Source organism: Oryza sativa, chromosome 6 (genome assembly GCF_034140825.1).
Source record: "Oryza sativa Japonica Group chromosome 6, ASM3414082v1".
Classification (NCBI taxonomy): Eukaryota; Viridiplantae; Streptophyta; class Magnoliopsida; order Poales; family Poaceae; genus Oryza; species Oryza sativa.
Window position 1 is genome coordinate 25,391,104 of NC_089040.1, and position 12,716 is coordinate 25,403,819.

General features: G+C 42.5%; 1 protein-coding gene across 1 annotated transcript; it reads right to left on the minus strand.

The window, feature by feature from the left end:
• Window positions 1-2,746: 2,746 nt before the first annotated feature.
• LOC4341526 (cytochrome P450 93A3) lies at window positions 2,747-4,751 on the minus strand. The gene is made up of 2 exons (XM_015787242.3): window positions 3,721-4,751; window positions 2,747-3,645 (listed from the first exon to the last, which is right to left on the minus strand). Exons 1-2 carry the CDS (start codon window positions 4,654-4,656, stop codon window positions 2,995-2,997), a joined length of 1,587 nt encoding a protein of 528 aa, XP_015642728.1. The 5' UTR covers window positions 4,657-4,751; the 3' UTR covers window positions 2,747-2,994.
• Between the last annotated feature and the right edge of the window lie 7,965 nt (window positions 4,752-12,716).

A 12,716-nucleotide genomic window follows, 5' to 3' on the forward strand; every position in this document is an offset into this window, starting at 1 on the left:
AATATCCTACTCCCTTCGTAAAAAAAAAACAAACCCTGGTTTCCGTGTCCAACGTTGGCATGAAAACCTAGTTTTTTTTTTTTTTGTTGGACGGAGGTAGTATGTATACTCACTACGTTGGCGGAATTGCGTTGGCGTGGGGATAGAGGTAAAATGTCTTGGTGTTGACTTTTACCGTGTTTAGGCAGCGAGCGTGGACCGTGGATCGTGTGGTTAAAGCGCCTTTAATTTTCTGGCCAGATGGACAGCCATGCTGGGAGGGTGGCTGCTGCCATGCCGAGGCGTGGCTATTATGCTCCCCTTCTTTTCCTATATACTAGTTGTCATCAAAAAATTAAATTTGAAACTGATTTTAAAGTACTTTTATCGAAGTTATTTGTCAACATTAATATTTAAATTGTCTATAACAAATATATATAAATTTTACCTGTAAATTATTCTTATTTTATTAATATGCCATATGATGTGTTATATGCATTTGGTCGAACGATGGAGACATACATATATGGTTCTCCCATCGTTCTGATTATTCGCTATGGTTCTTCGATTATCTTTGTATTGTTTTCCCTCTTTTATTAGATAATGTCGCAAACTTTTGATATAAAGTTGAATCATTTATCTTATTTAGAAAATAGATAACTGTTATTTATTTTATTGCTATATGTTTTATTAAACAATCTTTAAGTATGATTTATTCTCTTCGTTTCAAAATAAATAAATTTAATATAGGATGTGACAGTAATACAAATATGATCTTCACGGTAGTAAAATGTGTTATATTCTATATATTTGTTTACTACATTTTAGTATATTCATATTAAAGTTTAAATTAAGATGAATAGTTAAATATCGATTTAAATGTCAATAGCATCACCTATTATAAAAGGAGGTGGTAGTAGTTTTGTAATAGTACGGGACAGTGGGACACGCACAGGGTAAAGGAAAGGAAGCTTCTCCCAACATCCTGGGAGGTTAGAGGTGAATTAGTGTTCAGTTTAGTGAGGTTATCTTGAGGCAATCGAACACGTGGCGTCGTGGCCGAAGTTAGTGGAGTACTAAACACAGGATCAACACCATGTGGCCTTTTGGTAAAAGAAAACTCGGCTACCGTGTCGTGTACTCGTGTCGTGTGAACGTGCGGAAGAGAAGGGAAAAGCTGACTAGTAGTAGTAGGACGCATGGCGCAGCACGCACATCAGTACGCGGGGGGAGTACGTGCTCATGCTACTTTAGGGTCATTTTATTATCAATTTTAACGTAGGGGTTATTCATATTATAATTAAAACAAATCTTATCAAATTTTAATAATATTAAATTTTTGATAAAATAAAAATAGTTTTAAAATTTTAGCAGGGTTACTTATGTATTTATCAAAATTTGGCAACAAACTAAATATAGGCATTTTTTAACAATTTTGATAAAATTGGTATGGTTGAAAACAACGTCAATCTGAACAGCCTCATAATGCTAAATTTTAGTAAATTTTAATGTTGCTTAATTTTGATAGCATTAAATGTCTTTACAAAATTTGATATCATTCTTATGATAATAAGAACTATCAAAATTTAATAGGCTGATGTTGGTAAGGTACATTCTTTATTATCTTAAAAGCATTATTTTAGTTAAATGAGAGACATCTTAACATATGTTAAAAATATTTTATATACATATTCATAGCAGCGGCTAGCATTAAAATGTGTCGCATCCCTTCAAATTCTCTTATAATAGTATTATGTAACACAAGAATTATTATTAATATAAAAAATTATTTGATTTTCAAAATAATTTTTATATGAAACCTTTTTGTAGAATGAATTATTTAACTGTTCAAAAAAAGGTGCTAAAAAAAAGAGGAAAGGTAGGATTTGTTAAAACCTTTTCACGGGAGAAGAAAGATGAGACGAGACGAGACGTGACGAGCGCGGCGGCAGGCGAAAGCAACGCCTGGATTTGGAAGCCTCCGATACGATACAGACGCATCGGTAGCACCGCCCTCCCGGTGTACCCGCTGTGCTGCAGCCTGACCACTTCTCTCTCTCTCTCTCTCTCTCTCTTCCCTTTGACCGCGGCAGCGTCACGCCATCAAAAAAGCCCAACGTTGAAACTTTCAGCCGTCAATGGCTCATGGCCCATTATGTACTATGGGCCGATAGCCCACAAACCTCAGGCAGCGAGTCTCGGCCCATCTGTCTAGCCCAACCCACCTCGCTTCCAAATTCCAATGCTGGGCCTGCAATTGTCTGTCACTCCTGTCTCCCGTGTGTTTTCTGCTTCCTCTGTTCCACTAACTAGTGCTCGTCTGCTTTCTTTTTCTCGAAGAAAATGAGAAATGCCGGCGGCTGCAGGCCTGCAGCCGACCAGTAGAATAACACAGAAAAATATATATAAAAAAGGATTGGACTGGTATTAAGAAAATATGTGAATCACACAGATACAAATGGTAGCACTATACTCCCTCCGTTAGAAAAAAAAACTAATCCTAATATGTCTAGGTTCAAATCTAGAATTATTTTTTTTGACGGAGGGAATATTTGCTTCGTGCTCGTATTTATAACTAATTATCTTTTTAGTGGTAGGTGACGTATCCGTCGACAGTGAGATGTCAGTTGTGACTTAATCAATCTCAAATATGCCGATCCAATTTTTTGAATGCACTCATATAAGTAAGTTGTGCGTTATGTATTAATAAGGATGAGTTTGCAAGTCTTATGAGCCCATGAAACTTGTTTCTATAAAAAAATTGAATGACAGTGAATATTTGTTTATATGGCTGAATCATTTTATATCTGACATGTAAGAAAATGATAGTACATCCCTTCGCGGACTGAAATACAGAAATAGTTTCCCCACAAATGCAGAACCCAACTGCACTTCTTTTTTTCATATCGGAGAATATATCCAAGTGCACTAGATGAAACCGTGAACTGCATCTGCCTTATATGGGCGATTAATAGCGCGGCAGGACAAATCCTAGCCGTCCATCCAAAATCCAACTCACGTCAGCGATGCTGACGCAGCAGCCGGCAGCGGGTGTATCCGCGGCGAGACGGTGCAGACGAGCGGGCGCTTCCGCGGCAGCGTCAGCCCGGGCCCCTCCTCCATGTCCACCGGCGCGCCGCCGACGGGGCTCCACTCGAAGCACTGCACCATGGCGGCCAGCGCCGCCTGCACCACCAGCATCGCCAGCGACGCGCCGGGGCAGATCCGCCGCCCCGACCCGAACGGCAGCAGGTGGAAGTGCTGCCCGCGCACGTCCGCCGCCGTCCCGCCGCCGCCGCCGCCGGAGACGAACCTCTCCGGCCGGAACGCCGTCGGCTCCGGCCACCACGCCGCGTCGCGGCCGATCGCCCACACGTTCACGAACACCGTGGCGCCCGCCGGGACGTCGTAGCCGGCCACCGTGGCGCGCTCCAGCGAGCGCCGCACCACGAGCGGGCCCGTCGGGTGCAGCCGCAGCGTCTCCTTCGCCACGGCCTGCAGGTACGGGAGGCTCGGGATGTCCGACTCGTCGGCGAGCCGCGCGCCGCCGACCACCGCGTCGAGCTCCGCCTGTAGCTTGCGGAGGACGGGCGGGTTGTTGATTAGCTCTGACAGCGCCCACTCCAGCGTGATCGTCGTCGTGTCCGTCCCCGCCGCGAAGATGTCCTGGCACACGAGATCTCGATCGATCATGGAGTTCTTGAGGTGTTCGACCGTGGTCTATCTGAGGTTTAGTATTACCAGCATGAACGCCTTGATGTTGTCTCTGGTGAGACGCATCTCGGCGGCTTCGTCTTCGTGCATGTCGAAGAGCATGTCAAGGAGGTCCTTCTCGTCGTCCTCGCCGTCGGCCGCCGCTTGCCGGCGTAGCTTCCTCTTGGCTTCCCTCGCCGTCAGTATCCGCTCCATCATGGCGTCGAACTTGCGGTGCACCGCATCGATGCGCTTGCCGAGCCCCTGCACGTCCCAGTACTTGAAGACGCCGATGTAGTCCTGCAGGTTGAACGTGCCGGTGAGCTCCGCCGTCTCGGCGACCACGCTCCGCATCTCCTCCGCGTCGTTGTCGTCGCCGGTCCACCGCCGGCCCATCACCATGCGGGAGACGATGTCGCCGGTGAGGCCCATGAGCGCGGCGTCGACGTCGACGCGCTCGCCGCCGTCGGCGCTCGCGCGGAGCGAGCCGACGAGGCGCGCCACCTCCTCGCGGCGGACGTGGCGGAGCCGGTCGAGCGTTCGTCCGGCGAGGAGCTCGTGCACGCACGCGCGCTTCATGAAGCGCCAGTAGGGCCCGTACGCCGAGAAGGAGAAGTCCTGGCCGCCGTAGGTGAGGCGGTGGACGGCGGCGGGCTTGGGGCGGTCGAGGAACGCGGCCTCGTGGGTCTTGAGCACCTCGCGGGCGGCGTCCGGCGAGCAGGCGGCGACGCAGGGGACGGAGCCGAGGCGGAGGAAGAGGAGCGGGCCGTGGCGCGCGGCGAGGCGGTGGAGCGCCTGGTGCGGCAGCGGCGCGAGCAGGTGGAGGTGGCCCAGGATGGGCAGCCCGAACGGGCTCGGCGGGAGGCGCAGGCCGCTGCTCCGGCGGTGGCGGCGGCGGCGGCGGAGCGCGTAGAGAACAATCAGGCCGGCGACGAAGAGGAGGAGAGGCTTGAAGAGACCTCGAGCTACCAGCTGATGATCCATGGCGACGAAGAGCTTGGTTAATTTGACTACTCACTGTGTCACTCAGCTTAGCTAGCTATGCCTATGCTACCTCTGTTGGTTCTCACTTGGTTATATGCTTAAGCAGTTAAGCTTAATGCTTGTGGGTTATGCACATGCTGATGTTAAATGGATGTCATCTGTGTAGGGATGAAAATGGAGCGGATACGGACGGATATTGATCATACCATATTCGTTTTCATATTTTTTGCCGAATACGGAAACGAATATGAATAGCTCGAACACGGACTATCTCGAATACGAATAAGAATCGAATATGATCGGACACGAATACGGAAACAATTTTTTCTCGGAACACGAAAACTAATTCAACTTCTAATAGAAACAAATATCAAGATATATAATTAGCTCATTTTATATAAAATGTAGTATAATTTATAAATATTTTTGAAATTTTCAATAATATTAATAATATGGACTAGTGTTAAGAGATGAACTACTATTAAAATCTAAAAAGGTATATTGAAGGTCATAGAGTTATAAAGAAATGTGGTGTGTCTTGTGGCTTATGCGGATATCCGAATAGCACTGTTCACCGGATATCCGAATTATTATCCGTATCCGACGAAAACCCTGATACCATATTCGTATCTGTATCCGAGAAAAAATATCAGTATTCGTATCCGAACTATCTGAGAATTATCCGATCCGAAAGGTATCCGTATTCGTTTTTATCCGGAGCGGACGGAAACTATCCGCTCCGTTTTCATCCCTACATCTGTGTAAGCAATTTGTCTAAACTACTTATTCCTTGCTTGTTTTTTTTTTCATTTCAATAAATAGCAAACATTTGAGGACTTAACATTGCCCACTAGTATGTACAAAACCATATATATATATAAGTATTTTGATTTTGTCACATAAAAATGGCAGTGATAGATCCATCGTAACAAAAAAAATCCGATATTGTAGTGACTATACAAAATGAAAATGTGTTCTAAGGCTGTGTTCGCATGTCATGGATGGGAACTTTTTTCCTCCGCACGGAAAACAGAGTGGTCTATTAGTGCGTGATTAATTAAGTATTAGCTATTTTTTTCTAAAAATAGATTAATTTAAGTTTTTTAAGCAACTTTCATATATAAACACAGGGGTTGGGAACAAGGGGTTGCAAACACAGCCTAAGACCATATATATAAATTTGGTGGTGACCTGAAAAATTGTTTTAAACTCTTGAGGAAATATCCCCTCGTTTGTCTAAAAACAATCCGAATAGTTATGAAAAATTCTAAAAAAAATTTAACGACAATCATGCAGCAATATATATACAACTATACAAATTTTTATGTCCAAACTCAACTCACATATTGAGATATTAAAAGGGACAAATTCAGCAGACGAATAGTAATGGTATTATTTATACCTAATTTTTCTCTCTCTCAATGTGTAGGTCAAATTTAAACTTGATTTTTGGTGGAATATTATGTGTATGAACAAGAGATAATTTGACAATAAAACATTACATAATCGATATGCTGTCTTGCTAAAAATAAGATTCCCTTTTATATATCAAGCGTTGGATATAGAATTCTAGTGAAAATTTCACCTCTTTAACGTTTCACGCCATAAACCTGATGCTAAAACTGAACACATGAATATTGATCACGAGAGCGCCAAAACAATATTTTTTTCTTTTGTAATTTCATATAGCCAAGGGATCAAAATGGATTGAATTTTCCTGGGTTTCTAAATCTCGCTGGTGGTTGGAATTCGTTTTTGAATTTCTTGAAAACAATTCGAAAACATCCCTAAAACTCTAATTTCAAGCTGCCCTGAAAAAAAGATATTCCCTCCATTTTATATTATAATTAAGTTGTTTGACTATTTTCTTAGTCAAACTTCTTTAAATTTTAACCAAGTTTGTAGAAAATTATAGTGATATTTTCCATACAAAATAAATATATTATCAAAATATATTCAATTTTAAATTTAATGAAACTAATTTAGTATTATAGTTGTTGTTTTCTTTATAAACTTATCAAACCTAAAGAGTTTTGAAAAAAAAAAGATCGAAAGAATTATAATATAAAATGGAGGGAGTATATCATAAAGAGCTCTGCTATAAATACGATAAATATCTTACTATTAGTGTACGGTGCCTTCTAATCTCTAATACATGCAACAAATATAGGGTCCACAATGTTTCCATGGCCAATCAATTATCATGCATGACACTAGATCGTACCAAAATCGTAACAAGTTTATCTTACGTACATCAATTTCCTATCATAAAACCGACCGGCGTCGGAACCATAAACCCTTGGCCTTTAACGACAAACGCCTCCAAACAATAACCGGTACAGTAACTTATTAGTCCATTCCCATGATGTTCATTTTTTCTTTCGTTGAATCAATCGGCAGGAGAACTACCAGGACACTTTACTTTTTTTTTATTATTATTGTTATTATCGGGATCTGCCCTGTGATCTGCGAGAATCAATCCAGAAATCAAGACAAATAGACAATGGAAGCTCAGTACGATCCCCTCCACTGTGTTTGATCAGGTTAATAGTATGGACCGGGCAACATTGGATAATGGCGACATCTTCTTCTGTTCAGAGTATCTAGCCATGCCCGGCCGGCATGGCCGGCAGGTGTGAAATAGTCGTTGATTGAGCTAGCTACATATGGAAGCCACGAAAGCTACTCCCTCCTTGTTCCAAGAATATAGAAAAACTTGTAGTCTGTTGGTCTCAAAAAATAAACATATGTAGCTATGAATCTAAACAACATTTATAATATTATTTATCTCATCAACCAATTTTTAATTAAATTTTCGCTTATGGTCACGTATCTTTTCATCCTCACCTAATCTCTTATTTATCGAGGGGCATTAAAGTTTTTTTTTATCAATCTTAATCTCCGTTAAATCATGTAAAAATCGTTATATTTAAGAAGCGAGGGAGTACGTACATGCTTTGTTTCTGTTTGTTTGATCTGATCAGGTCCTCGTGGTTGGAATTAGTGAACTCACCCACCTAGAGATATTAGTATATTAATTTCTACTTCTTTGCTCTAAAATATAAATACTTTATGTTAAGATATATATATATATATATATATATATATATATATATATATATATATATATATATATATATATATATATATAGAGAGAGAGAGAGAGAGAGAGAGAGAGTGTGTGTGTGTGAAGGGAGGAGGGGCCCTAGGGAGGGTGGGGGAGGTGGGTTTGACCCATGGGAGAAGAGGGTGTAGAATAGATTCATTGTATATATACATATATATATACATATACATATATATATACATATACATATATATATACATATATATACATATATATATATATATACATATATATACATATATATATAATGAATCTGTATGTATATATATATATACATACATACAGATTCACTATATAGAGGGTGGGGGAGGTGGGTTTGACCCATGGGAGGTGGGGGTGTAGAATAGTTATTCTAGGGGAGGGGTGTAGAATAGATTCACTGTGTGTGTGTCTATATATATAGACATATATATATATATGTATATATATGTATATATATATATATATATATATATATATATATATATATATATATATATATATATATATATATATATATATATATATATCACTCCCTCCCCCGCTCACCACTTTTCTGCTCTCGTCTTGCAGGAATCGTGCAGTAACAGGACGGTCATCGTACAGTAACAAGACAACATTATTACAGTAACAACGTCAAAAAGTAGCCATGATGGATCTAGTTTCGTTAAGCGTTTTTTTATGAACATCATGGTGCAAACGGATTGGAAATACAAGATATGATGTGAGAGATATTGCTCTCTAAAGATTGAGATTTACCTCTTTTTTTAGTTCTCGTCTCACTGGAACAGCGTAGTAACACGATGGCCAATATGCAGTAACACATCTGCTTTTCGCAGTAACAACGTTAAAAAATAGTTATGATGGTTCTAGTTTCATTAAGCACTTTTTTTACGAACGCCATGATGCAAATGGGTTAGAAAAATAAGATATGACGTGTACGTTAGTAATCTTTAAAGATTGAGATTTAAAATACTCTAGATCTAAAAAACATTACTTCTATAGGGCCACTGTTACTATGCATGTTCTCTGTTACTGCAAATTTTATCATATTGTTACTGCCAAAAGTGCAGTAACAACCTATAAAATTTACAGTAACAACCTATATATTTTTGCAGTAACATATGATGTTACTACCCTTCTGAGATAATGTTACTGTCGAATCATAGTAACAAGGTATGATTGTTACAGGTACATAACCGATTTGTTCTCACACAATTTAAACAGACATATAAAATATGCAAACAATGTTTTCTATTCATATAACATCATGCAATGAATTGGTTAAGAGAGCTTGCCATGAACTATAAGATCATGGGCTCAAGTCTTGGTTTCACCAATTTATTTTTAATTTTTCTAAAAAAGGAAAAGAATAGAAGAAAAAATGAGAGATGGGAGGGAGAGAAAAGAGTCGGCAGAGAGAGATCGAGAGGGGGAGGGAAGAGAGAAGGGGCAGAGAGGAATCGGAGGGAATACGGGAGGGAGGGAAGAGAGAAGGGGGAGGGGAGGGGAGGAGGAGAGGTGGGAGCAATCGGGAGGGAGAGGAGGGCGCGCGAGGGGGGAGGGGGATCGGAGGGAGAGGAGGGTGTGCCCGGGAGGGAGAGAGGGAGGGATGGGCTGGGCCTGAGAGGTGGGAGGGGGGTGTAGAATAGTTATTCTAAGGGAGGGGTGTATAATAGAGCTAATATATATATATATATATATATATATATATATATATATATATATATATATATATATATATATATATATATATACTCCCTAGTCCTCGTTAGATCATAAGCATGTGCATTCTCCCTAGTCCATATGTGAGTACATGCCTGCATTGACTCGGTGGTTTGGCGCGTAACAAGGAGGATCCGATGCGGACCCATACAAATGTCAATGCAAATGTTTCATCATCATTACTTTAATTCTTCAATAATATTTAATTAAAAATTATTAAAATACTATATGTGAAAGGAATTTTAATTACAAATCCACATAGAGAGTATTATTTTTTTAAGTACTTTCTAACTATCGGTTGAGTAATTTATTTTTCATATTCAAACAAATTTTACATCATTTTTAATTGCTTAGACCCTGTTTGTTTCTCATACTAGGAGAGGATAAAATTTTGGATTATCGTGGCACGCTTTTCAAACTGTTAAACGATGCGTTTCGTGCAAAAACTTTCTATATGAAAGTTGTTCTAAAATATCAGATTAATCCATTTTTGAAGTTCGTAATAATTAAAAATTTATTTAATCACATATTATTACCACCTCGTTTTGCGTGAAATACTTAATCTTTATTTATCTTTAGAAGATTCAAACACCACCTATCTATGCGTAGACGCCTTTTACACACATTTGGGTAGAAAATGCGGCTATAGGCATTAGTCTTCTATTGGTTAGACTAATATTGATTACGAAAAAGTAATAATTATAGGTAAAACTTTATGCATGTGTAGTCTTAGCCGATCTAAAAGTACTCTGAATAAAAATATTAAAACTAAATTTAAAACTAAGTATCAAAATTTAAATTCTGACTACGGTTTAAGTAGAAGATGATAGCAAGTACGAAGCCAATACTATTTGAAGACTGCATACCGGGGTGAGGACTTGCGTCGCGAGTCGAGACAAGCCACTCAATCGCACAACAGCGAGCGTACCAAACAAGTTGGGTCAAGAAACATGACGTGGAGCGAGTTGAGACTTCTTCTCCAGGACTACTAATTTGCGCATACACACTAGCAGATGAATTCACGCACGTGCTCCCAACTACGTTATAACAAGTGTCGGGTTAGGGTTAGGTTTTCGGGACTGGGGTGGAGGAGGGTGGCTATGGAAAGGGGAAGTGGGGGATCAAGCTTAGAGGGATGGCCTAGGAGGCAACAATTTGACGATGTGTGGCGGACAAGGGCGGTTGGTGAGGTGGCGGTGACGCCATTAGAGCCGCGAGGTCAGCAGCGGGTTGTGGGCTGATGATATCGATGAGGGCAAAGTAAGGCGAATAGGAGGGGAAGGAGGCCGCTCTGGAACATTGACACCTTTTGGCGCTGGTGAGGCTGGAGATGATGGTGGAGATAGAGCTAACTTGGTTGCTGGAGGAAGAAAGAGGAGGCTTGCCAAATAGAGGCTTTCGTCGCTGGAAGAAGGTTGCTCAATTCCGTCCCTCTTCTCCATCGGAGGAAGCTTGCTGTAAAGAGAAGGGGGTTTGTCAGAGGGCCTCCACCATCGCTAGAGGGAGGCGACAGCGTCATCGCTTCCTCATTCGCTTGCACACGTGCACGGGTGAAGACGGAGAGAAAGAAATGGATAAGATATATATAGAGAGAGGAGATACGATGGAGTGGTTGGTGGCCATGGGCCGTGGGAGCGTGCGTGACATGCGTGGCCCTCTTCTTCTCTTCCCTTTACTGTGAATAAACAGGTCAATAGGTTGAGAAGGGGAAAAATGGTTAATTAGATCCATGCCACTTTAAGTATGCTGATTCAGAAAAATACCACCATTATTCGTGATATCTGTTGCGTGCCACTGGAATTTTGTAAGATTGAAACATGCCATTGCCGTCACGTTTTCTTTCATTGCCTCGTTAGATCCGTCAACCTACTTGGCTTCTCCGTCTCCGACATCGACACCAATCACCACCAGTAGCAGCAACAACCGTCTCTGGCACCGCCGCCAACTACCACCAGGAGTAGCAGCAACAACAACACCAACGCGCGCAATCCGCCTAAGTGAGAAGCTGTCGGTGACCTCCCGACGGAGAGGATGAGATGTTCATGCGTTGCAGCCTGAGTGAGGAAATAGAGAGGGGAGATCTATTTTCTCACCATTGCCTCTTCCTCCCCCATCCACCGAACCTCGCCGCCACGCCACCCCTCTATGTCGACTGTGCGCCGTTGCTGCCTTAACCACCCCGCCGATGGCTCTGGTACACCGGACAGACCACCACACCATGCATGTAGGCAACATGTTGTCTCCCTCATCTGTCAGCTTCCATGTGTGATGCCATTGGTGAGCTCGCGTGAGGGCTCCCGTCCTGACGATGCAGCTTCCACAACCTCTAATTCCATCGTCGATGAGGTCACCGCTACCTTGCCCTTTAGCCACTTGCATTGCGCACCCATGGGCCGCCTGCCACCGCATCCTCTATCCACCGGGGGAGATGTAGAGCGAGATGTTGAAAAGAGAAGAGGCGAGGGTGGAGGAGGAAGATGGAGCTAACATGTAAGTCTCATATGTAGGGGTATTTTAATTTATATTATAACAGAAAATGTGATGGCGATGGCATGGTCAATGGTACGCAATAGATATCACAAATAGTAGTTGTATTTTTCTGAATCAGCACATTTGCAGTGGCATGGATTTAATTTTTAAAAATACGTCCTGGCTGGGCTGGGTTGGGCTGGTCTGGTCCCCGCGGATCCGGCCGCAATCCAGCCTCAACCCGGCCCAACCAAACAAGGGCCTAATCAATTTCCCCGGCGCGGCAACTACTACTATATAGCCCAAGTCTGTTGGTTTCCCATCCGCGCGAAAATTGCAAGCGCACCGCCTCCCCCTTCTCCTCTTCCCTAGTCTACTTTAGGGTTTCCTCCCTCACCGTCGCCGGCGGCGACGGCCACCAGACGCGCGCATCCGGCGCGGCCGGCGTCACCGCCTCCCAGCCCCCTCGTGTTGCTCGCGTCTCCGGCGACCGTCGCTTTGCCTTGTACTCCGGCGCCTGCGTCGGCTACTAACTTGGGTGACTAGGCAGCAATAAGGTGACCTATAATGCGCGCTTCTTTTTCCAAATTGTGTTCTTAGTTGAGCAAAAATTACAAATTGTGTTCTTGCTTGCCCTGTCTGTGATCTGTGTAAGGCAAGCTAGCAGTAGCATTTGCCGGTGGCGTGTCTACGTTATGCTTACTACGTTACCGGGTCCCAAGGCCCCCGAGTAAATTATTCAATACTAGCTAAATTATAC